The sequence below is a fragment of the Ursus arctos genome, unplaced genomic scaffold (genome assembly GCF_023065955.2).
Source record: "Ursus arctos isolate Adak ecotype North America unplaced genomic scaffold, UrsArc2.0 scaffold_36, whole genome shotgun sequence".
Classification (NCBI taxonomy): domain Eukaryota; kingdom Metazoa; phylum Chordata; class Mammalia; order Carnivora; family Ursidae; genus Ursus; species Ursus arctos.
The window spans coordinates 26,167,704-26,194,930 of record NW_026623050.1 but is presented as its reverse complement, the minus strand read 5'-3'; the positions used below and the strand labels follow the sequence as shown (position 1 = coordinate 26,194,930).

Genomic DNA, 27,227 nt, shown 5'->3' with positions numbered 1-27,227 from the left:
TCAGGGGCACGAGTACCCCATGGGGAGCACCAACTCCTCGCTCCTCCATGAGAAACACCTCTCTGGTGATATCCTTCCCTTTTGTGTGACACCATACTGGGGGTGGGCTTTTTTGGGAGACCATGTCTCTCTGCCTCTCCAGCTCATCTCAGTGTGGTCCTTTTATCTTTTGCTTTGAAGAGCAGTTTGTCAGGATTCAGGTCTTTCTCAGGAAAATGATCCACATGTAGTTGTAGATTTAGTGTGTACGGGGGCGGGGGGTGAGTTCAGGATCTTCCTATGCCACCATCTTGGACCCCTCTTCATTACTTAATTGTTAAATTTGCTATATGTACACAATAGCAGAGATCTGTGTGTAAATTATTTATTAGTATATCTCATTTTATATGTTATATATCCATACTTCTAATTTTAGGGGTGTCTAAGTACACCTACAGCATTTAGGGAAAAGCTTATTTTTTATATTGAAGATAGCCTTTTTATTTCATTGGAGTTGTTATTTTTAAAAATATAGAATTTCTGTTTTTTTCTGAGTTTGTCACTTTTTTTAATGATCTGATTTCTTTCATCATTATTATCTTTCACTATAGTTTATATAAGTTAAGTTGATGGAACTAATACTGATTTATAAATCACATTTTTTTCTCCAAACATTTTATTATCTTTGAAACCAAAAATTTTAAAATATAATAAGTAGTGAAATACTTGAGTGCATAGTGAATATATAATTTTTCAGTGTTAAGGTAATTTTTTCTTCAGTGTCTTATGAATAGTAGTTTGTTTTCTATATTAAAATTGTTCCATTTTGTTTATCAATTTTTAAAGGAATTTTTTAAAAAAGATTTTATTTATTTGAGAGAGAGAGAATGAGCAAGGGGAGGGGTAGAGGGAGAGGTAGAAGCAGACTCCCTGCTGAGCAGGGAGTACAATTTGGGACTCGATCCTAGGACCCTGGGATCATGACCTGAGCTGAAGGCAGATGCCTAACCTACTGAGCCACCCAGGGACCCTAAAGGAATTTTTTTTTTAAGATTTTATTTATGTATTTGACAGGGAAAGAGAGAGCACAAGCAAGGGGAGTGGCAGGCAGAAGTAGGTTTCCCACCAAGAGGGGAACCCGACATGGGGCTCAATCGCAGGACCCTGGGATCATGACCTGATCTGAAGGCAGACGTTTAACCAACTGAGCCCCCCAGGCGCCCCTAAAATTGTTTCATTTTAAAATGAAATATCTTTATCTTTTCTTTTAATGATATTTCCACAGGTTAATCTCAATCAAGAAGATCTTAATCTTTTATTTAGAATACTAGCAGAAAATCTTGGCGAGGCTACTGAAGACTTAAATAAAATGAAACCAGGAGTACGAAAGACAGGTAAGAGACTGACAGTAGGTGGCATAGTACACGTATTTGTTTATGTTACAATTTAGTAGGGGAGACAGACAATAAAAATGACATAAACAAATACATACTTACAAATTGTGATTTGTATTACCATGAAAACAAAGAGGATGTTTATTTGTTGAATAAATATTGCATAAAACTATAGTTAGAGCTGATGGACTCTCTGTAGTTATGGCAACAGTCAGTTATAGATTCAGAACTTTTTTCCTAAGTTGCATTAAGTTAGAAGGAACCATAAAGAGACATTTTAAATCTGGTGGATTCCTGGAATAACTACTGAAATTGCATGTATACAAATAAAAACATTCAAAGTTGGCAGTAGGCTATGGTAGCATACTTAATCTGATTTTTAAATTAGGTTTTATGGTAAAATATCTTTAAGAATTGTAACATTTGATAAATTACACCTCGGCAAAGAAAATACTGAAAAATTGTACTGAAATAAAAACTCAGAGAATTTAAATTATTAGTTGCAATGGCCTTTTGACCTAAAGGCAAAGTAGCTACCAGACCTAATTTTTGAAACTGTTTTATATATGTATATTACACACACAGACATATAGTCATTTTTTTCAAACAAATGGCACTATCCAATAAATGTGTGTATGTGTGTATTTCTGTACTTCGCTTTTTTCTTTCAAAGGACAGCTTATCTTGGTGTTCATTCTGTATCTGTAAATATACTACGTATAGGTCCGTCTTCATTCTTTCTGATGACTGCCTGGTATTAAATTCTCTTGAAGTATTATAATTTGTTTAGCAAGTCTGTGTTGATGGACATTCCAGATTGTTTTCAGTCTTTCACTCTTACCACATTGCATTGAATATCCTTGTCCATACACTTTTACAAGTGCACATATATCTGTAGGGGAAATACCAGGACTACTTGATTAAAAGGTATTTAATTTTTATTAATATATGTAAAGTTAATGAATTTAGTTAATTTAAATGAACATCTTTGACACATCTTGCCAGTTGCTCCCTTTAGAACTTGTACTAATTTTGTACTCCCGCCAGCTCATTTTCTATATTAAAATTTTCGCTAAATTGCTAAGTGAAAAATGGTATCTCACTATATTTTTATTATTTAAAAAAACTTTTTTACTATATTACAGAGCACAAATAGTAGTCAAGAGCACATATCTTAAGTATACAATTCAGTGAATTTTTATGTATAGCTTTATCATATAGTTATTAATCACCATGGTTAATATATAGAACATTTTCAGCTTGCCCCAGCAGGCCTCCCTATGCTCCTTCTCAGTCAGTACCAAACACCCACCCTGCCTGCAAATCCACCCAGAATTGACGGCCATCCTTATTTGTAATACCACAGATTAGTTTTGCCTGTTCTTGAATTTCACGTAAGTGGAGTCATACAGAATTTACTCTTCAGTTTTTGGCTTCTTTCAGTCATTATTTTGTTTGGGAGATTGCTCCATGTTGTGTGTGTAGCTGTAGTTGTTCTTTTTAATCCTGTGCATATCCATCGTATGAATGCATTAATATTTATTTTATCCATTCTATCTTTGATGGAAAACATTTGGGTTGTTTCCATTTTTTTGATTGTCTTGAATAAAGTTGCTATGAATGTTATTATACATGTCTTTTGCTATATACTGTCTTCTTTTGGTTGTATAGCTAAGCTTTACATGTTAGGTTCATTTGTTAGGCTTATGTTTAGCTTCTGTAACTTATGCCATATTATACCAAATGATTTTCTGAATGGTTGTACCAATTTACCAGCAATGTATGAGAGTACTAGGTGTTTCACGTTCTCACTGGTCCTTGGTATGGTTGATATTTTTAAATTTAGCCATCCTGGCTGATATGCAGTAGTATTTCTATGCTTCTTATTTAGTCCCTGATTACTAATGAAACTGACACCTTTTCATATGTGTACTGGCCATTTGGATATCCTTTTCTATGACATGACTATTCACGTGTGTTGACCATTATTTTTATTGAGTTTTTTTTTTCCTTAGTGATATATTGGAGTTCTTTGTTCATTTCAGATCTGAGCCCTTTTGTGTGTTGTGTGTGTTATACGTATATGTGTTGATCTAGGCATAGAAATATCCTACCCCTATCTCTGATTTGCTTTTCATTCTTATGGGTCTTTTATGAGCAGAATTATTTAATTGTAATGTAATATATCATTTTTGAAAGTGATTAGTGCTTTTTATTTCTTATTTAAGAAATCTTTGCCTCTTCCAGGAATTATTTTGTAAAAGCAAAATATTTGCTAGAATTATTTCCCCTGGATCACACTCTAACAGTGTTGGAATAAGGTGATAGTTAAGAAACCTCACCGTGTGTATTTCTTTCTCAGAGTTAATTATTGACAGCAGTGGTTTTCCATATGGTTTTCTGGTATGGCTTATGGTACAGGATTCTTGTGTTAGTGATCATAGATAATGTTAACTCCAATAATATTAGTAACTAATGTAATGTTATTGAGGGTTCGTTGAGAGTAAAGGCTATCGTGAGCCTGGTGAGTTTGGACTCTACCATTTGGCATCTGTGTGATGGTGGGCAACATCCTGAATCTGTCTAAACCTCAATTTGCTCAACTGTGAAATGAAGACAATAAAGTTTTTATCTTGAAGGGTTGATATAGGAATGAAATGAGACAATCCATATACAGCCCTTAACATAGTGACCAGCACCAAGGTAAGCACTTAGCAAGTAACAGCTATTATTAGTTTTGTATATTACAGTTTAGAAAGCAATTTTATTGCATTTCCGAGGATGTGAATTTTAGCACAACAATATCAGTTTCATATAACTCTGCTTTTACTTTTTTCTATGGTATAAGAGGTGGTAACCATCCCTCCCATTTTTTTTTTCTTTTCTAGCCTTAACTGTTGTTGTTCTCCTCATGATTTAATCATATCAAACTCTGTTTCCAAAACCTATCATGATGTGCTATCTACAATTTTCCACAATCTCTTATTCTTGGATGTCTTCTCTGTATGAGGAGGTCCTGAAGCTCTACCTGAATGATAACTCCCTTATGAAACTTTTCGTGACCTCCCCATAACAATTTCATGTTCTATAGTTTCTGCAATTTTCTATAGTCTGTTAACATTTGTCTACTTAATGTGACCAGGCATAGCCTGCTTCTTTTGTTTGTTTGTATTTTAAATATATATGTCTCTTCTAAACTGTAAGCATTCTAAGGGGCTGGAGCTATGTATTACTGATTTGTGGATTTTCAGTGCTTACACAGGTCCAGAGTACTCATACATGTCCTCAGTGAGTATTTGTGGAAAAAAATGTGTGGATAGAAGTGAAAGAATTTCTTTTAAACATGTTTAGGTGAAATTAAAGGGCCACTTGAAGCCTTTACAGCAAAACAAGATGTACATGCTTCCCAAGGTACTGTAATAGCTGGAGTGGAAGAAATGAGATCTGTAGACATCATTAATGTCCTGCTGAAATTTGAAATCAAAGAGGTACGTAATTTTCATCTGTTTCTGTTAAGTAAATAAATAATAGATATTTGGAATTACCTCTACTAAAACTTGTAGATTATTGATGTGGATGAAAAAAATCTTTAAGTAGGCTATTTATAATTTGTATGTAGCAGTACAGTTTGTGGTAAATTTGAGAGTTTATGAAAGATGAGTTATATTGGGGTATCCAATATTTCATAGAGAACATGGTAGCATGTCCTGCTTTTCAAATGATTTTAGGGCACTTGGGATGTGGCTTGCTTTGAATTTCTATAAGGAAGTCAGGAAAGGGAAGTAGTGACAGAGAAATCCTTTGCAAATTTTAGAAACCCGTGATAGAATAAAACACGGTATATCTACATTTTTTAAATGTTATATTACCACTATCTGCTTTCCGTTTGCAGATCTTTGAGGAAAACTTAAATGGATTTTCCTCTTCTGTATTCACACATTAATATTCATTGCTTGTGCTAAGTGCTGAGGATACAGAGTTAAAAGGCAGAGACTCTGAACTCTAACAAGAAAACAAACAATAAAAATTTTTAAGTGCTCCCATTAAAAATGTGCCTGAGGAGCTTGTGGCTGTGAAAGTAAGCAGGGGGCATCTAAGCAGGCTGAGAGTGTCAGGGAAGATTTTCAGGAGGAAGTGACATTTGAGATGAGCTTTTAAGGAAGAGTAAGTAGAGTCTAAGAAAAGGGGATCAGGAAAGGGGCTGAGGCAGGGTTAAGGTATGAGTATATGACAAAATATCATAGATAAAAGGACTTGCAAGAACTTCCTGCAAAATCCCTTCGTCATTAATGGTAGAGGTTATGTTCTTATTCTGAGTTAAAAATTAATAATAAACTTTAGAATAAATGGGTTCTACTTTTCTTATCTGAAATATATGCTTTGGAAGTAATTTCTTTCATCTTAAAACTTTACTGTTTTTCTGGTTAATACTAGAGTTATTAAAGATACATAAGCTTTAATAATTGAAACATTGATAGATGAATCATTCTATTTGTAAATGGGCTTCATTAACATATGTGCATAGAAAACCCATAATTGGTTTTTAATATCATTCATAATAAATACTATGCCCTGAGCACACGGGAAGTAGGGGAGAGGGAGCTGCCAACAACTAGTGTTAGAGGCCAGTGTTACCACTAAACATCCTACAGTGCACAGGTCTGCTCCCTCACTACAAAAAATTATCCAGCCCAAAATGTCAGTGGTGTCAAGCTTGAGAAATCTTGCCTTAGGATTAGTATAGAAGTTGACCGTTTATCATATAGACTTCCAGTTGAAAGGCTGTCCATCAGACTAGAACTCCTGGGAATTAGGCAGAACTACTTTGTTTTTTTTAAATTTCATCTTGACAATCACTTGAATAAAGTGACAGTGTTTCACAAGTCTGAACAAGGAAACGGACCTGCTCTGCGGGGAGCCTGCCTCTCCCTATCCTACTCCCCCTGCTTGTGCTCTCTCTCTCTCTCTCAAATAAATACATGAAATCTTTAAAAAATAATTCAAAGAAATGTACCTTCCAAAGTATATAACACTAGGCCATTTTTCAGGCACAAATAGTAGTATGCACCTTTACATTGTGTGAATTTTTTTATTATATCACTCTGGATGGTTATGAAATTGTTGACTTACCTTCATTATATATAAGTGGAATTGTTTGTGGTAATACTGGGCCTTTTCTAGGTTGTGATTACTTTGATGAAAAAAGCAGAAAAGAAAGGAAGGCCTTTACATGAACTAAACGTCCTGCAGCTTGGAATGAAAGCTAAAGTTAAACCCTATGACCTGACTGCTAAAGCTTATCTAAAAAAAATTAGTATGCGATGCTTTGAGTTCACTGGTAAGTGTGAAGTATAGTCTGTGTAAATTATTCATGTTATAGGCAATGGTCCGTCCGTTTTTGTCAGTAGTAAGCACATTTATTAATGTCACCATAATTATTTAGTTAATTAAATTTATTACCTTGATAAAAAGGAATTTGATTTTTAAAAATTTTTTGTCTATGAGTTACCATAAAGTAAGACTATATCAAAAAATATATATCTATATTTAGCATGAAGTAGAATATATTTAAATCCACTTTCTAATATGCATTAGGCCAACTTTTAAAGTTGCTATGGATGTTTAAAGTTTGTAGCAACTCTATGGGGTAACTTTTAGTAAAGTGAACATATTGAGAAAAATCCCTAGTTCATGTATTTTATAGCTTTGTTCTTCAATATATTCTTTCTGATTTATTCAAATGATAATACCAGTAGTACAGATGTTACAAAAGTTATAATTGACTGGTGCTGGGTTATTTGTTTTTTTTTTCCAATTTTTTTTAATGGAGTTTCTTTTTTTTTTAAAGCCACTTTTATTGAGGTGTGACTAATGTAGAGTAAAATTCCGTTTTAAAATACATTTGAAATGTTTGAAGGACTTACTAGAGCTACCCTGTGTTTTTTATTTTTAGACTCTGCAGGAGAGGCGCTTCACATTATTAACTCTTCTAATGTAACTGACGAGCCCCTGCTGAAAATGTCACTGACAAAGGTACCTGGTTTCCTTCTGGGATTCTTTAATATTGGAATATATGAAGTTATATAATTCTCCCATATTTAATATTTAAATAACCCCCCCAAATTTTCATTCTAAGCTCATTGATTGTAGTAAAGTATGCAAGCATCCAATAATAACCTTTTGAATTACCCTTATATTGTTGAATAAGTGAGTGTGTACAAAGTTCTATGGTAATCCAAAGCACATTTGTTATAATCTCGATATGCTAGCATTTTTCCCTACTTTTAGCATTTACTCCTAAGTAGGATAAGGAATTTGAGTTTTTGCTTCTGTAGGATGTGAGAAATGCTTCAGTTTTTTTGGCACATGCCTCTTCGCTGTTAAGAAATAGGTTTATAGTGTTTTCATAGCATACTTTGAAAAGTAGAGAACATATATATATATATATATATGCATATATATGTATGCACATGTATATGTATTTATGTATGTGAGTGTATATATATATTTCTTTTCAGTGTGTGAATTCTTAGTGTTTTCAACCCAGTGGTTTAATCTTCCACTATTTCTAGGCAGACAGTGATGGACCAGAATTTAAAACCATTTATGATAATACCAAACAGAAACTGAAGGTAAATATTTTCTAATTCACTATAAGGCAATGTTATATTAATGATTAAATCTAGCTTTATAGCCATCCTCTTTCTCCTCATTCTCACCAACAAATAATATACTTTTTAAGGGAATTTTATGCATGGTTATTTGGCCTAGTGTTGATAGAAGTATTAAACATTTGAATTATGTATCAGCTTTAGGTTGAGAATAAAATTAAGGATGAAGCTAAAAGCATGGCTCAGTACAGATATTGCTTACAATACATTTGAGCTTGTATAGTCTGTCTTGGACCCATCTGATATGTGATTGACCTAAGTCCTGCTAATACATCCCTTATCTTTCCTTAAAACCCACCAATTAAGGTCAGAATTAGAGTTGGGCATGAGAGGGGGCAGAGTGTTGGTTTAATGTCTGGTTGAGATTAACATTGTAAGAATGAGTTCTTTTTTTTTTTTCTTAAAAAAAAAAGTACTTTAATTGATCTTAGATGAACTATTCTTCACCATATACTTATTTGTATATGTTGAAGCTTAACATAAAAATGTCACCATATCTGAAATCTGTCTTTCTAATTGTTCATTTTCTTAGGTTTCATTTTCATCCTTAGACTTAGTACTTCATTTGGAAGCTTTACTGTCCTTCCTGGATTTTTTATCATCTGCTGTTCCATCCTCTGAACCTTCCTCTTCTGAGAAGGAATCTGAGCTGAAACCACTTGTGGGGGAGTCCAGAAGTATCGTTGTCAAAGCTGGTATTAACTTTTGAGTCATGGTTTAGTACTTTCTGTCTGAAGTTTTAATAATCCTATGATTACTTATATTTTCAAGCTAAGACAAATATTTATCACCTTAATATTACAGTTACTCTGACAGATTAAGTTCGTTTCAAAAGAAAGCAAATTTTTCCCTGCAGTAGGATAATTTTGTGAGGGATTTAAAATAAATGTTTAATATTAATCATGTATTTGTATTTGATTTCACTGTCTTATCTTTTATGGAAAATAAAGTTGTACGTACATTGCATTGATGTCTCTGCAGCTTTCACTTCAGTGCAAGTGAGAACGGAAGGAATTAAACTATGAATACAATCAGGCATAGTACAAAAGCCCATTTCTGTCAGTCACGTAAACCTACCTGGTGCTCAACAATTTTAAATGCTTTGCAGGGCACAAAAGGAAGAAGATCATGGAAGAGACAGACTCACTTTGGTTTCTATCCAAACTGAGTTTAAATCACACACAGATATGGGATGTTCTGCAAGCAAATGGCTTGTGCTTTGAATTAGATATGAAGTCAATCTGAGTGAACATGCACCTGTTTTTAAGCCAAATGTCATTTAAATTATTTTTCTTTCATATTACATGATATGAATATCTAACATCTAGCAGTTTAATTTTCAGACCATTACCTGTTTGAGTGACATCTGTATTATTGACATCTTTAAAGCATAGAACTCTTAGTAATATTAGATCTAAGGATCAGATTTTTTTTAACCAGGGATCAGAGCAATACTTTTGCTATAAACTAGAGTTAAAGAGTTTTTTGTTGTCTTTAATGTACTTGCTATATTAATATCTGTGGAAATGCTTCTTTATATAACATACATAAATACATACATGTACACACACAGTTGAATAAATGAAAGAGCAGTGTTTAAGTTCACAATAAACTACAAAAATTATTAATCCAAGGAAATGGTCTTCCAGTTATGCTATGTAGTTGATATTAATGGTTTCATTATAGTTTTTATGGTTTGATTTCCATCTTAAGGGAAAAAAAAAATCCCTGTTATCACCTTGGTGATTAAGGACTGATATCCTGTTCTTGTACAGTATTATAGGAAAAGTTCTGTTTCCCTCAGGCAAGACACATCTCTAGAAAAATATATTCTAAATTTATCAGTTAATACTTGGACCAAAGTAGATTAAGAAAATCTATTTGATTATGATTCTTATACACACACACACACTGTAAGTTTTTTTGTATTTTTTAATCTTAGCCCTTTATGTTTAAGTCTCATAGACATAAATGTTTTTTCCCAGAAGAAAAACTATAGGAAAGTTTCCATGTAGCAAATTGAACTTTCGGGGTACTATTAAAGGTTGCCTTTATTCTTAAGTTGGAGGGGAAATGCTAGTTTCTGATTGGCATTCGAAAATTGAGTCAAAATCCATAATAATTATATGTTATCTTAATGGAAACCTTTTTGATTCTTCTTAGTTCATAATGTACTTTTTGTGAATTTTACATTATTAAGTGTGTTATATCATCTTTGCACTTTGCTAATCACAAGGTTTCTATTATTTTTCAGTATCCGGCAGTATTTCTCAAGATGATGTTTTTGATTTAAAAGTCATAGCTGAATTAAATGCATTTAATATCTTTGTCTGTGATCGGAAGTGTAACATTGCAGATATTAGAATACGTGGTAAGTAATGATATTCCTTGGTGTAGGTATTTCTGTTTCTTTACGTAGACCTCCAGGAAGAGTGAGCTTGTATATGGCAGATTTCTTATGAGTCATCATTTTGTTTACTTATATTGAAGACTTGCACAAACTTTTCAAAGATGTACTTTGAAATGTGAGATGTGAATTTGTTATGATTCACAGCTGACATGAAACATTTCTTATGTATTTTTCAAATTTTAGAATAAATCTAAGGCTTAATCGCTTATGTTCCTTTTGTATTTTCAGAATAATATGACCTTAGTTTAAACTGAGAAATTAATACCACAACAGCTCACTAAATAAAGAAAATATTACTATGTTTATTTCCCTTGTCTTTTGTACATGTATAGCATCAGACTAGTAGTACCTAAAATAAATTTTGTGTTACTCATCATCAGCTTGATAAAAAGATAGGTTCATATTATACCATGGGTTCTTGTGTTGGCTCTAACACCTACTAGCTGACCTTGAGAAAATTAATAAACCTTTCTATATCTTAGTTCCCTATGGAGGTAGTTGTAATAATTATTCATGGGATTGTTGTGATAGTTATGATAATTATTTGTAGGATTATGTACACATTTACATGTATTTAGAAAAGTGATTGGTAAATAATAAGCACTTGAGAAAAATTAAAAAATAAGTACTGTTCAACAAATATTACTAAGTATTTCATGGGTGGCATGGTATTAGGTTGAGCTTATTACTGGTTCTTAGCTATAGGCATTCTCTTTTACTGAGGAGCTATTTTAGAAATCATTATCCTTTAGAAATTATGAGAATAACCAAAATTTTTTTGGAGAGAAAGATTATATTTTAGATAGAGTTTATTGTAGAATGACTATTTATTCATCAAATTATATTCATTTTTGCTCAATTATCAGAGCATTAGTTTTCATAATAAATGCTTGTGAGATGGCTGTTTAAGAAATAGTGTGTGTCTTCCTCTGTGACCAGTTGTGATCTTGCCAATGCACAGGATATTTGTTTGGAGACCTGCCACTAATTCTCTTTGAAATTCAGTTTCTTTTGTTTTTAAAATTTCCACTTTTATGTATGAAATACCTGTAGCACTTAAAGATCTTGTAACCTTTATTAGACATCTCATACATAGAAGTTGATACCTCTAATATGTGTAATAGTAATTTTATTTGTTCTCTATCTTGGTAGTGTATTTTTTAACTTGACTAAATACTACTGAATTGGTTCACTTGGATTGGGTAAAAAGTTTGTAAATGTTATATTTCCCATAGGAATGGATGCCTCTATTTCTGTGAAGCCAAAGCAGACCGACATGTTTGCCAGACTTAAGGATATAGTAATTACAAATGTTGATTTGCTCTCCATTCACAAAAAGGTAATTAAAAAATAGGTTTTAGGAAAAGAAGTCTGTTCAAGATGACAGGGTAGGAAGATCTTCAACTCACCTCCCCTACAGCCATAACAATTCTACAGCTACAAATGGGATAATTTTCTCTGAAAAAGTCTTGAGAACTAGATAAACAGCACCTTCACAACAGAAGATAAAAGGGCCACATTGAGTTGGGTGGGAGAGGCAAAGACGTACTCTTGCTGCTATAGCTTGCAGGCATCCACTGCATACAGAGGAGATGCCCCTGGAGTGCCTGGCTCTGTTGTCCACGTGGGATTGTGCTTCTGGGCCCAACTGGTCATGTCCTCTTCAAGGCCACTCCTTCAGTGGGAAAGGTAGCTCTTTCACCTAATACATAGAAACAAACACAGAGAATCAGGCAAAATGAGGAGGCAGAAGAATATGTCCAAATGAAGACAAAGGCAAACCTCAAAAAAACCCTTAATGAACTGGAGATAAGTAATTTGCCTGATAAAGAGTTCAAAGTAATGGTCATAGTGATGCTTACCAAACTCAGGAGAAGAAGGGATGAATAGAATGGGACCTTCAACAAAGAGATATAAAATATATGAAAGTACCAAATGGAAGTCATAGAGCCTAAGAGTACAATAACTGAATTAAAAAATATACCAGAGGGGCTCAGCAGCAGACTGGGTGAAGCAGAACAGATCAGTGAGCTGGAAGACAAAACGATGGAATTTACCCACACAGAGAAAAAAAAAAGATGATAACTTAAGGGACCAATGAGACAACGTGAAGTAGAATAATATCCGCCTTATAGGAATCCCCAAAGGAGAAGAGAGAAAGGGATAGAAAATCTATTTGAAGAAATAATGGCTGAAAACTTCCCTAACCTGGGAAAGGGAATATCCCAGAAAGTTCCAAATAAGAAGATTCTAAAGAATGTAACACCAAGACACATTTTAATTAAATTGTCAGAAATTAAAGAGAATCTTAAAAGCTGCAAGAGAAAAAGAACTTGTTATCGTACAAGGAAAACTGCATAACGCAGCCAGCAGATTTTCAGCAGAAACTTTGCCAAGCCAGAAGATGGCATGACAAATTCAAAGAACTGAAAGGAAAAAACTTTCAACTAAGAATTGTCTACCTGGCAAGGTTATCATTCAGAATAGAAGGAGAGAGAAGGAATTTTTCAGACAAACAAAAGCCAAAGAACTTGTAACGATTAACTGGGCTTACAGGAATGTTAAAGGGACTCCTTTGAGCTGAAAAGAAATGGCACTTATTAATAACAAGACAGCATATGAAAATGAAAATCTTACTGGAAAAGGTAAATATATAGTAAAGGGTGGATTAACCACTTATTAAAGCTAGAATGAAAGTTAACAGACAAAAGTAGTAAAAATAGCTATGGTTACAATAATTAGTTTATGGATACAAAGGATAAAAAGGTATAAAATGTGACTTGAAAAATAAAAAATGGGAGGGGGGGACAGTAAAAATATGGAGTTTTGGAATGTATTCAAGTTTAAGTTTCTGTCAACCAAAACAGGCTGTTATCCACATAGGACGTTTTATGTGAACTTCAAGGTAACCACCCAGCAAAACTTACAGTAAATGCACAAAAGAGAATAAGAAAGGAATGTAAATAAAACACTGAAGAAAGTCATCAAACCACAAGGAAAGTGAGACTCCATCAAAAAGCTGTTAGAGCTAATAATGAATTCAGTAAAGTTGCAGGATACAAAATAAACATACAAAAACCTGTTGCATTTCTATATAGTAATAATGAACTATCAGAGAATTTAAGAAAACAATCCCATTTACAGGTGTAACATAAAGAATGAAGTACCTTAGAAAAAAATACCTAGGACTAAATTCAACCAAGTAGGTAAAAGACCTGTACACCAAAAACTGTAAAACGTTGAAAGAAATTGAAGAAGACCCAGGTAAGTAGAAACATATTTCATGCTCATGTATTGAAATAATTTATATTGTTAAGTTGTCCACACTAAAGGATTCTACAGACTATGTGCAATTCATATCAGAATTCCAGTGGCATCTTTCACAGAACTAGAACAATTCTAAAATTTGTATGAAAACATGAAAGACCCCCAAACAACCAAAATGATCTTCAGAAGGAACAAAGCCAGAGATCTCATGCTTTCTGATTTCAAACTATTCTACAAAGCTATGGTAGTCAAAACAGTATGGTCTTGGCATTAAAACAGACACATAGATCAATAGAACAGACTAGAAAGCCCAAAAATAGACCCATGTACATATGGTCAATTAATTTTCAACAAAGGATGCAGGAATATACAGTGGGGAAAGGGCAGTGTTTTTAGTAAATGTGTTGAAGAGCTACATGCAAAAGAATGTAATTGTCAATAAAATGGCACAGCTACATATAAAAGCATGAAACTGGACCACTGTCTTTACGCCATATTACAAATTTAATTCAAAATGGATGAAAGACTTGAATATAAGACCTGAATCTAATACTCCCAGAAGAAAACATACATGGCAAGGTCCCTTAAATTGTTCTTAGCTAAGATGTTTTCTTAGATCTGACTCCAAAGGCGAGAGCAACAAAAGCAAAAAATTTTTTAAGTGACTACATGACACTGAAAAGCTGTATAGCAAAGGAAACCATCAACGTATCAAAAAGGCAGCCTACTAAGTGGGGAAAGATTTTGCAAATCATGTATCTAACAGTTAATATCCAAAATATATAAAGAACTCATACAACTCAATAACAAAAAGAAACAATCTGGTTAAAAAATGAGCAAAGGGTCTGAATAGGGATTTTTGCAAAGAAGACATACAGGTTGCCAACAGACACATGAAAAGATGCTGAACCTCACTAATCACCAGGGAAATGCAAATCAGAGGCACAATGAAATATCACCTTACATCTGTCAGAATGGCTTTTATCAAATAGACAAAAAATAACAAGTATTGGTGAGGATGTGGACAAAAGGGAACTCTCATCCCCGAATGGTGAGAATGTAAATTGGTACAGCCACTATGGAAAACAATATGGAGGTGCCTCAAAAAATTAACAATAGAACTTTCATATGATCCCCCAATTCCACTTCTGAGTATGTGTCTGAAGAAAACAAAAATACTAATTTGAAAAGATACATCACCTCTGTGTTTATTGTGGCATTATTTACAATAACCCAGATATGGAAACAACCCTAAGTGTCCATCAATAGATGAATGGATAAAAAAGATGCAGTATATATATACAATAGAATATTACTCAGTCATAAAAAAGAAGGAAATCTTGCCATTTGTGACAATATGGGTGGAACTTGAGGGAATTATGTTAAATGATATAAGTCAGACAGAGAAAGACAAATATGGTATGATTTCACTTATAAGCAGAAACTAAAAACCAAACCAAAACAAAAAACCCCCCTCAGACTCATAGCAAATAGAGTAGTGGTTGTCAGAAGGGAAGGTATTAGGGAGATGAAATAAGTGTAGGGGATCGAAAGGTACAAACTTCCAGTTATAAAACAAATACGTCATAGGGACGTAAAGTACAGCATGGGGCATACAGTCAGTAATATTGTTATGAACTTTGTATGGTGACAGGTGGTAACTAGACTTACTCTGGTGAGTAGTTTGCAATGTATACCAATGTTGAATCACTATGTTGTACACTGAAGCAAATACAATATTTTATGTCCGTTATACTTCAATTAAAAAAAAAAAGAAAAAGGAAAACCAGTCATACTCCAAAATAAGATGCCATTATCCCCATGAAAAGTTGGGGAAAATATTAGAAAATACTTCACCCAAAAAGATTATGAATGGTCATTAACACATTAAAGATGTTCGACATCACTAGTTATCAGATAAGTGCAAATTAAAGCCACAAGGAGATACATACCCATTTCAATGGCTACATTAAAAAAATTGACAATATCAACTATTGGCAAGGATTGGAGCAACTGGAACTTCTGTTGCTGGTACCATTCTGTACCATTATATAATCACTTTGGAAAACAGTTTCAGAGGTTCTTAGAGAAGCCAATATATATTTACCACGTAACTCAGCAATTCCAGTCCTCTGCATTTCCCCAAGAAAAATGAAGACATATGTCCACGGAAATCTTTGAACATGAACACTCATAACAAGTTTGTAATTATAACCCCAAACTGGAAACAATCCAAATGTCCATCCAGAGAAGAATGGATAAACAAGCTGTAACATATCCAAACAGTAGCATACTACTCAGCTATAAAAAGGAAAAAAAAGTGATATATGTAATGGGGGTGAATCTCAACATTATGCTTAATGAGAGAAGGCAGACACACAAGAGAACATATCCTATGATTCCACTTACATGAAGCTCTAGAAAAGACTGATTTAGTAAGAGAAAGCGAATCAGTGGTTGTTTGGATCTGGGTTTGGGGGAGGGGCTCAAAGGAACTTTTTGGGGTGATGGGATGTTCTATATCTTGTTTTGGTGGTATAGATTTGTCAAAATTTGTCAAAGTATATACTTAGAAAATAAATGCATTTTATTATATGCAAATTATACCTAAAAAAATTAAGAATCATTTCACTTGGGGGCACCTGGGTGGCACAGCGGTTAAGCATCTGCCTTCGGCTCAGGGCATGATCCGGGCGTTCTGGGATCGAGCCCCACATCAGGCTCCTCTGCTGAGAGCCTGCTTCTTCCTCTCCCACTCCCCCTGCTTGTGTTCCCTCTCTCGCTGGCTGTCTCTGTCTCTGTCAAATAAATAAATAAATAAATAAATAAATAAATAAATAAATAAAATCTTTAAAAAAAATCATTTCACAAAAAATTAAAATGTACAGATTAATAGAAACTAAAAAATAAACATCAAAAAGTGCTTTATAATGAAAAGTAATTTCTGTATTGAAATTTACTTTGGGATGCCTGGGTGGCTCAGACGGCTAAGCGTCTGTCTGTCTTCAGCTCAGGTCATGATCCCAGGGTACTGGGATCCAGTCCTGTAACAGGCTCCTTGCCCAGCAGGAAACCTGCTTTTCCCTCTCTCTCTGCCCCCTCCATCTTGCTGGTGCATGCTTTCTCTTTATCTCTCTCTCTCACTCTCTGACAAATCTTTTTAAAAAAATTTAGTTTTGATTTTTGTGTTTGAGATGCCTTTGTTCATTTGTTCATTATATGTTCATTAATTGTCATGTGTCAGGCAGTTTGTTAGGGATTGGCCATGAATATGGTTATTACATGCTTTCACATTGTGTATAGACTAGGTGATTTATAAGTTATGTCTGACCAATTAAGTGATTGGTATTTCCATTGATTAAAACAATTTTTGTAGAAATAGGAAAAAGTTTTGTTAAGTAAAATGTTTTTAACAATTTATTGAAGGTTAAATATAAATGGTGCTTCTTCATATAGCAAGGATTTTTTAATAAGGAAACTTATTTATAATACAACTCTTTTGATATAGGTCTTTTCATGTAATAACCAGTTAATTTAATACTTTTAGGCTGTCTCTATTTTGGGAGATGAAGTCTTTAGGTTCCAAATGACTCTTTATCCAGATGCTACAGAAGGAAAGGCCTATGCTGATATGTCTAAAGTAGATGGGAAACTTAGTCTCAAAGTGGGTTGTATCCAAATTGTTTATGTTCATAAATTCTTCATGTCTCTTTTGGTAAGTATATTTTTAAATGTATTTATTTCTCATTGAGACCTAAGTATTTTTGCCTATACATCTGAACCTAGATAGTCAAAACATTTACTAATAGGGCTGTGTGATAAACACCCGAATGCTGAACAGAATATTATAGTGAAGGAAATCCTTTACATGATGAATAACCAAGTGAATTTTGTTATCATTGTTACCATTCTTTCACATTTCCATAGTTATATAGTTTAAAAGTACTTTTTTGATGTTTTAATTTAGGTATTTGCAGTGTTGTTTTATGAAATACCCATAAAGGTATTTAGCTAAAAGATTTTTTTAATGAAGGACTAGTATTGGAATTTACAACTTTTGATTATAATTGTGATCAACAAGTCCATAAAATTATTTTCTTTTAATTATTTCCATGTGAATGTCATGGGCTGAAGAGTTTTAAACTGTCTGTGCCTCTTAGCAGGGCTATTATTCAAGGCTTATTAAGTCATGGATTTCTACCTAAACCATGAGAGGTGACAGTTGTTAAATTCTCAGAGTATGTCTTTCTAGACTTACACTCTCCATATATACAATCATAAGTAGTATCTCTTTTATTTTAACTTTTAGTTCGTTTTTCTTTTTTAAAGTAAATGCTTTCTAAAGTTAGTCCTGTTTTTTAAAGGAAGTCTAAGTTATCAGTCTCTTCCAACAGAATTTCCTCAACAATTTCCAAACTGCCAAAGAAGCTTTGAGCTCAGCCACAGTCCAGGCTGCAGAAAGAGCTGCTTCCAGCGTGAAAGACTTGGCTCAAAAGAGTTTCCGCCTTTTGATGGATATTGACTTGAAAGCACCAGTTATTATCATTCCTCAGTCTTCAGTATCGCCAAATGCTATTGTAGCAGATCTGGGTTTAATCAGAGTTGAAAACAAATTTAGCTTAGTTCCCGTGGAACCTTATTCTCTTCCTCCAGTCATTGACAAGATGAACATTCAACTAACTCAGTTGAAATTGTCCAGGTATAAATATATAGTTCATTTTATACTACTGCTAGAAATAGAATTGTTATAAAATCTTTCCTAGGGATAAAATACTCCCGTGATTGTGGTTCTCTTTCCTTATTTTTTTTATAATTACAAAACCATGACCATTGGGTTTTGATCAGTGATAATACTAGTGCACCTTGTATAATTTGTTTTGTCTTACTACATTTATAATGTGATTTTCTCCATTTTACAAAAATTTCCTATTATAAAATTAAGATTTACTCACTAGCACTTAATTTAGATTTATTTTTTGCTTTGCATATAGCTATTTTCTGTAGATAGAAGATTTCTTAAAATGTAATAAAAGTTAAGATTTTTTTTTTCTCATTTCCAAACCTTGTCACATTTCGGAATTCTTAGTGTGGTATCTAAAGGATTATTGACTCCAACTGGGAAAGTGTTGGGTCTGTTAAATGACAAGAATGCTCATTTCGTTGTACAAATGGTTGTTGGCAGTCATGCTCAAAACGACTGTTAACATGTTTGTTTAACATGTAGGTTTGGTGAGATTTTCCCTTTGAGTTTGGAGAAGTACCAATAACACAAAACTAAGTATTAAGTAGACTTTCTTTGTCCTCCAAGCTTTGTTTTAGAAAGCTCTTGATTTATTCTGATTTGGTTTGATTTGTGAAAAGCATATTTCAAAGAATTCTGATAGCAGCCTTCAATATTTAGGAAAACTGGAAATTGTTGCATCATATGATAGTCTTTATTTTAAAATGTAAATTTCAAAAATATAAAATAAATTGTTGTTTATCTTTCAGAACCATTTTGCAGGCTGGCTTGCCACAACATGACATTGAAATTTTAAAACCAGTCAACATGCTTTTGTCCATACAACGGAATTTAGCAGCAGCATGGTATGTGCAAATTCCAGGGATGGAGATAAAAGGAAAACTAAAACCTATGTTGGTAAGTGTATGTATACAGTATATGAAAATTGCTGGGTGGGCTTTTATCATTGACCATGGTGCCATTCTGGCGAACATCAGAAGTGATGAAGCAGCAGCGCCTGGGTGGTGCAGTTGGTTAGGCATCCAGCTGTTGGTTTTGGCTCAGGTCATGATCTCAGGGTTGTGAGATCGAGCCTGTGTTGGGGGCCACCCTTGGCGCAGGTGTGGAGTATGCTGGAGTTTCTGTCTCCCTCTGCCCCTCCTGCTTGTGCTCTTTCTCTCTTAAATAAATAAATAAATCTTTAAAAAAAAAAGTGATGAAGCATTAAAAAGGAGTACTTTTTAACTGAAAACGAGGTCATCCTAATTCTCACACTCTTCTTTATTTCACTTTAGTCACATATCTGGTAAACCCAGCAAGAAGTCTGAGATAAAACCCATTGGAGTCTACTGAAAATATGAGTAATTTTGGAAAGTTCTATTAAAGCTTTAGGCAGTTGAATAGTAAGACAATATGAAGTAATATTTAGATAGCACATTCAAAGCACCTTAGGAATTTTTTTTTTTAAGATTTTTAATTTATTTGAGAGAGAGTGAGCACAAGCGGGGAGAGGGACAAGCAGACTCCATGCTGAGCTTGGAGCTTGACGCAGGGCTCAATCGTATAACCCTGAGATCATGATCTAACCTGAAATCAAGAGTTAGTCACCTAACTGACTGAGCCACCCAGGCACCCTGCCCCCCACCCCCAGCTTGGTAGTATTTTTAATGTATGGAAGCACTCTTTTAATTAGAAAAGTGGACATTTTGGGGTGCCTGGGTAGCGCAGTCGTTAAGCGTCTGCCTTCGGCTCAGGGCGTGATCCTGGCGTTTCAGGATCGAGTCCCACATCAGGCTCCTCGGCTAAGAGCCTGCTTCTTCCTCTCCCACTCCCCTGCTGTGTTCCCTCTCTTGTTGGCTGTCTCTCTGTCACATAAATAAATAAAATCTTTAAAAAAAAAAAAAAGAAAAGTGGACATTTTAAATAGGTGAATATGTATATTTGGTAAGCATGTGAGTATAGAAATATTTATAATAGTGTAGTTAGCAGGTCATGTGTTGGCTCACAGGGAGAGATATTACTGGTCAAAGATGGCTATGGAGGTATAGGAATCCTGTGGTTCTTTTGTGCTTGTATGTGAAACCATTGAAGCCAAACAGTAGGGGACTGGGGAGGAGAGAAAGTGACTAAACAGAGTATGTGATAAACAAAAATTTAGTCATTTTTAATACCTGTGATTACTTCAGAGTTAGTTCTAGATAAAATAGAAAGGGTCTTCCCTACTAGGGAAGAAGTTAAAATTGAAGTTTGCAGTAGGGATGAAAGGTCTGTGTGTAGTTATGAGTGGATACAGTATGTGGGAAGAGTGTCTAGAGTAGTCGTAAAGACTTCTCTTTTTCAGAGTATGTGGCTCTTCTTTTAACTTCTCCCTTTTTGTTAAGAGATTAGATCGCAGGGCTAATATTGGACCTTTTCCCCTTGCTTTCAAAGATTGTGTGGTTATGGGTTTGCTCAAAACAAAAGTAAAACCTTTATGTCTATCAGTAGGAGAATGTGGACCAAACAATGGTATATTCATATAACGAATATTATAAAGCAGATAACATGAGTGAGCTAAAACTATATGAAACAAAATGAGTATATCCTAAACATAAACATGGAAAAAAATTGAGTTGCAAAATGATAGTACAATTCTATATTATTTCAAATTTTGCAACAAGCAAGACAATGGACAGTGCGGTATATTGTTTATAGGGAATGCAATAGCGGTAAGTGGCAAGAAAGCATTCATGGGAATGCTTACCAATAGTGGTAAGAAAGCATTCATGGGAAGAATAATTCTTTAATTCAGCATAGTGTCTTTCTCTGAAAAGGAACATAGAGAGGATGGGGTCTCATAGAAGTAAACTTGGGGCTTCAACCAAACCTGTAATGGGGAAGCAAGATCTGAACGAAATATAGTGACTTGTAATATTTGACAAAGCTAGGTGATAGGTACATGGGGAGGATTATCATATTCCCTCTGCTTTTCCTTTATGCTGAAAGTATTTCAAAAGAAACAAGAAAAAAGTAGTAACAAATCCATCAGTTTAACATCAAAGCCTGATCAGCACTTTCACTAAAAGGACCCCTGTTAAATCAAGAATATAGCCATAGTGGGTACAGTTTCCACTGCCTAATGTAGTAGCAATCCAGGCCTCTCAGAAAACCTCCTCATTGATATGAGTCTGTGTACTTTTCCTGGGTCTGGAGTACAGCAAAGAAAAGATATCAGGTAGGTGACATCAGTAAATTGTTTTGGGTAGATCAGCCTGACAGTTCTTAAACAATTGTGGGGCCATCTCTCAAATTGTCCTTCATACTTACTAAAGGGTCAGTCTAGGTATGTGATACAGTTGCTCTTTTCAACCACAGTAAACCAGAGGAAGTGGCGAAGTTAGCTCCTTTTCAGGCAGTTGTAATATCTTGATTGGTATCACACTCGGGAATGAATATACAAGGAAGTTCTAGGGAGTTCAAGTGACATCTGTTCTCCCAGGACTGGGGCTTGGGGGCAAACAAGAAATCCTTGGTCATTATCTGATGCTAAAATATCTCCCCATTTTCATTTAGGCTGGGAATCAGGCAGTTTTTCTGTCAAAAGGGGCCTAATTTGGGGAACAATGCAGGGCTTGCTGGATCTCAGGACTCTTAGAGCACAACCTGAACAGAAATCAAGAGTTGAATGCTCAACCAACAGAGCTACCCAGGCACCCCATATTTCTCTTTTAAAGATTGAGAAACCAGAGTTAAGGAGTCTAAGAAACTTGGCAGACAGCACAGCCTGAAAGTGGTAGGGTTGCTACAGAGCTGCCTGATTCAAAAGCTCTTGATCTTTCTTCCTCCCTCCCTCCCTCCCTTCCTTCCATCCTTTCTATCTTTCTCTCTCTCTTTTCTCTTCTTTTTTGTCACATATCCCCTTTTATAAAGGTAGGAGATGAATAAGATATTCCTTTCCTGCTCTGTGCTTTGGTTTTTAAAAACTCTTTGTAGATGCATTAGTTATTGTCTAAGTCACATTATTCTTGATGAGTTGAACAAATGTCTTAGGTATGTCCAGATGCATATATACAGGGAATAAGAGCTACATTGCAGGAAAGAATCTTTTTACTTCTTGGTGGGGGTTAGAAACTGAACAGCACTCTTCCTGTAGTAAGTTTGGATGGAAGTGAAGTGGAGCTGGTTTTGGGCCAGAAGAGAGAGAGGCAGAGTGGAGATGAGATAGGGAGAGGGGAGAGAAGCCCAGGTCCAGGAACATACAAGAAAGATAGGAACAGACAAGGCAAAAAGAGTGGTGGATGCAGGGGCTTGGCCGTGGGTGCAGGCAGAAATGTGTCTACACACACGAGGAGTGTCTCATACTATACAAGATGAAATACCCTCTACTGTATTTACTGCTGCAGCTCCTTTTTTTTTGTTCAGATGGACATTGAATTTGAGGAACTGTAAATTAAAAGACGAATGTGATATTCTGCGTTTTTCTTCCTTTATATTAACAACAACTTAGTGTTGCTTTCTAGGTTGCTCTCAGTGAAGACGACTTAACGGTTTTAATGAAAATTTTGCTGGAAAATCTCGGAGAAGCTTCTTCACCGCCAAGCCCTACACAGTCTACCCAGGAGGCTGTAAGAGTAAGAAAAGATGTTCTGGGTGGGCCCGACCACCTCAAAGGTACAAACTGATGAAGATTTTTGCTTTGATCATGGAGAAAAATTAGTGTTAATGCCATATTTGTGTTTAGTGGTCTTTTTAGTTGTCCAGCATAATGTGGTGTGAACTGATTCAGTAGTGTAGTGTTTACTGTGGGAAATTGGCTGATACAGGTTCTGGGGCTCCTCGGAGCTCCCAAGGAATGGAGGTATGCTCATTTTCTTCTGTAATGGGAGAGGCCACCTATTGTCTGCAGGATACCTTTGCCCTTTACTTGTAAAATGTGAATTGGCTCAATTCAAGAGCCACCGAGGTGGTAGACCTTAAGAAATAGCAAATTAGGCATGCAGCATAGTAAGGTCCCAAAATAATAGAGAGAAAAGGATCTTGGTATCCTACTCAGATGACTGGCCCATAAAGCTGTATAAAAACAGCTTTACTTATCTGGCTTTATTAGCAAATGATATAGTCACATGCATAAGGACATTTTCTAGATTATTAGAATGGAATCTTTTAAAAGCACTGAGCCTTTTAAATTCAGGCATTTTTAAAAGATAATTTTTATAAAATGAAAGTGTCCTTGCTCCAAACAGTTATGTAAAACATAGTTTTACTCTTTTTTCATCATTTAAAGTCATTGACGTGAACATCATATGTTTTATTAGACTTGTAAATATTAGGTTAAAATTTCTATGGCTGAAAAGAGATGAAGTACCCCTTGCCCTTCTAATAAATGTCCCCAGACTGCTGTGCATTTATAGCTCGGATCATCAGCATAACTTCACAAAGTAATAAATAAAAGTGCCAGTTAATAATACCATTAATATTGCGTCTCCTATAGTTGGGCCCGGTGTGTTTTGAAATCACAAAATAGATGACTAGAGTAGTGTGCATAAAAGGTTTTTGTTTCAGGTGGATAGTAATGAGTACTACATGAGCTTGATGAGGCCAGCATCTCCTCCCCAGATTGGGTTTATACTACAGTACAGATAAATGCTAGATAAGCAGGCTGTTGCTATGGTTAGACAGGAACTATCTACACATGAATAAAAATAGCAGGCAGGCTTTATGTGATTAATGATCTCATTATGTTCAGCTGTGGTCAATTTGTGTATCTGGTTCTGGCTATAGGGTTAATGTGGTCCTTGGGAAAACTTGTGAATTTAGATGAAAGCAGCAAAGACAGTGAAGATTGGAATGTGAATTACTTTCAGGAAAAGTGAAGGAAAAAAACTCTAGTGTTTTCCAACTTGGAGAAGCCTTTATGTGGTTTAAGTTATGCAATCAATGTTTGCTCTTCCAGCATCTTGTAAGAGCACGTCCCTATAAATGATCAAAGAATAGACTCAATCTCCAAAAGAGATGATAAAATGACTTTGTAAGGGGGATTGAAAGCAGTATCTATTCTTAATTTTACTGTCTAAAAGGTTTTTGCCTAATAATGAGGGAATGGACAAAATTACTATTGAAATCTCTTTTACCTCAGAATTCCAAAGGCTCCCTGCCCCATATTGTACTTGAGCTCTGTTTGACTCCGCTATTGAATTATATTCTTTTCTTGTCAAGGTAATGATTTGGGTGATATAGGTAATTAAAGATGGTGAGAACTGCACTATGCTAGCAGAGGATCTGTTGCTGTCTAGTTATCTGGTCAAGGACAAAGTATTCTATTTTTCCGTGCCTCCAATTTCATAATCTCTTGACATCGGCTTATAACCATTTAAGTGAAATGCTTTGATCTTGCTCTGGGAGGCTTTTTAAAAAATATTGCATTGAAACTCTACAACACCCCCTCTTTTTGTTGCTTTTTTAAAAATGTAGATGGCCTGCTCCTGTCACTTTGCCCTGTACTAAACATATAGAATAAATCATTGCCATTTTAATTAATTGTCTCATAATATGGTCTAAAGAATCCTAGAAAGTATGATACATATTTAGAATAGTAAGTTATTATCTTAGCTTTTTAAATAAGTATAAAATAATGTACCTGCTTAAAGCTTTTTAATTTTCATACTTATGTTTGAACCGTCAGAACAAGATTTGACAGACTCAAAGCTTTCTACGGACCAAAATGTCACTCTCCAATTTGACTTTCACTTTGAATCTCTTTCCATTGTCCTTTATAACAATGATATCAACCAGGTATGTGGTAAATGTCTTTATTTAGAAAAAATCTTTAGTTCTTGATATTTACTTTTAGAACATTGGCATTTTTTGATTTGGCTATTTAAAAAATTAAGATGTCTATTAAATTCTATTTGGCCTACAGAATATACATTGGTCTTGCTCTGTCTTCACTTTGTTAGTATTTCTAATTTTACTCAGCTAAGAAAAGTTTTTACTTCTTTCCAAGTAACATCAGCACTGAAACCACTTAGATCCATCTCTAGTAGAGGAATTTTATATGTGAGTAATTACATGTGTAATTTTATGACATAGCTAATAACTATTTAAGGAGAATAAGCTTTGGAACAGAGGATTCTTTTAAAATTCATGATTATCCAGGATACATAAGCACTAATTATGTTTCTATTGAATAAATATTATATGTAATAGGTATGTATGAAAGATACCTATTAGTGGATTGAAGAACCAAGATCTACTGCCATGATTTGAAGTGATTAATGTACCAGTGGTATTTTAGAAAGTTATTTTTTGTTATGTAGATAGTATCTTCAGTAAATATTTTTATTAGATCAATTGTCATAGTACTCATAATAAATATATCATATGATAATAACCATAAATTGCATTGATTATATCTGTTACTGCTTATTTATATTCTCTTATGTTTTATATTGTTTCCTCAAAGTTACATAATATTCATATATTATTACTGTTGAGCCTTCAGCTAGTATCTGCCATTTATGCAATTGAAGTACTTTCATTTCTAATGTTTAATGTTAATGAAAAGAACAGAAAATGACTTAATGGAAAATGAGCAGTTAAATGTATTCTTCGTCTCACTTAAGGTACCATCATTCTCCTGGTTCCCTAGCCTTAGAATGTTTGTATTTTTTTTTTTACTTCTTTCTTTGTTGACCTTTATTCATTAGACACTGAGTATTGTCATTTTTTTCTTTGTTGGTTCCTGTCACTTCCCACTGCTACTTTATTTGAAACTTCTTTGTTCACCCTACTGCAATGGCTTCCTTGTTTGTTGCTCTTTATCCTTTCATCCATACTAGACGTTGGCACACGTTTGCTTTCCTGAATGAATCTCATGTAGCCATTTACAGCTTCCCATTCTACTAAAAATCATTCAGTATTATGTTATCTGAATTTTACCTTATTAAAAAAAATTCAGTGTGGGGCGCCTGGGTGGCACAGCGGTTAAGCGTCTGCCTTCGGCTCAGGGCGTGATCCCCGCGTTCTGGGATCGAGCCCCACATCAGGCTCCTCCGCTATGAGCCTGCTTCTTCCTCTCCCACTCCCCCTGCTTGTGTTCCCTCTCTCACTGGCTGTCTCTGTCTCTGTCAAATAAATAAATAAAATCTTAAAAAAAAACAAACTCAGTGGCTCTAAGTTGTTTACATCAGTAACTGTATATTGTGATCAGCAGATGTGTCATAGGTCATTTCTATTAATAATTACAGATCAAAAGTTTTTAAATTATTTACATTTTTTAAAACTTACATTCCAAATTTGCCAGTAATAATGTCAGTAATGCCTGACTCATCTGCTTGCAGTGTACTGTCTGCATGCAATGTGACAGATACAGAGTTATAACCAGTGTGCCAGGGATGGCATGTCACCAGTACTCCTTATATAAATGCTGTTGTCTATAGTGAACAATTACAACTGAGGTTCTTTACTTCCCTGAAGAGATTTTTATTGGTTGGTTTGTTGTTGTTGTTGTTGTTTTCTTTGTGGGGGGTTGTTTTGTTTTGGTTTTTGGGTTTTTTTAAAAATCTATATTATTTATTTGACAGAGACAGACAGAGAGGGAACACAAGCAGGGGGAGTAGGAGAGGGAGAAGCAGGCTTCCTGCTGAGCAGGAAGCCAGATGTAGGGCTAGATCCCAGGATCCAGGATCCGGGATCATGACCTAAGCCAAAGGCAGTTGCTTAAGGACTGAGCCACCCAGGCGCGGGGGTGGGGGGAGGGGGGTTGTTGTTTTTTTAAAGTGTGGGCCTACAGACTTTACCTACAGAAT

The 27,227-nt window shown here is 34.8% G+C and overlaps 1 protein-coding gene across 2 annotated transcripts in view; it reads left to right on the top strand.

Annotated features, from left to right (window-relative positions):
- The window catches only part of VPS13C (vacuolar protein sorting 13 homolog C), a 171,892-nt gene that overhangs the window by 81,881 nt on the left and 62,784 nt on the right, over nt 1-27,227 (top strand). For both annotated transcript variants that reach the window (XM_026518614.4, XM_048219822.2), the window contains 13 exons: nt 1,265-1,373; nt 4,725-4,861; nt 6,555-6,711; nt 7,327-7,406; nt 7,946-8,005; nt 8,577-8,739; nt 10,299-10,415; nt 11,690-11,793; nt 17,269-17,436; nt 18,116-18,420; nt 19,212-19,359; nt 22,941-23,091; nt 25,103-25,212. In XM_026518614.4, coding sequence (XP_026374399.2) covers nt 1,265-1,373; nt 4,725-4,861; nt 6,555-6,711; nt 7,327-7,406; nt 7,946-8,005; nt 8,577-8,739; nt 10,299-10,415; nt 11,690-11,793; nt 17,269-17,436; nt 18,116-18,420; nt 19,212-19,359; nt 22,941-23,091; nt 25,103-25,212 — 1,809 coding nt within the window. The remainder of the gene's footprint in view (nt 1-1,264; nt 1,374-4,724; nt 4,862-6,554; nt 6,712-7,326; nt 7,407-7,945; nt 8,006-8,576; nt 8,740-10,298; nt 10,416-11,689; nt 11,794-17,268; nt 17,437-18,115; nt 18,421-19,211; nt 19,360-22,940; nt 23,092-25,102; nt 25,213-27,227) is intronic.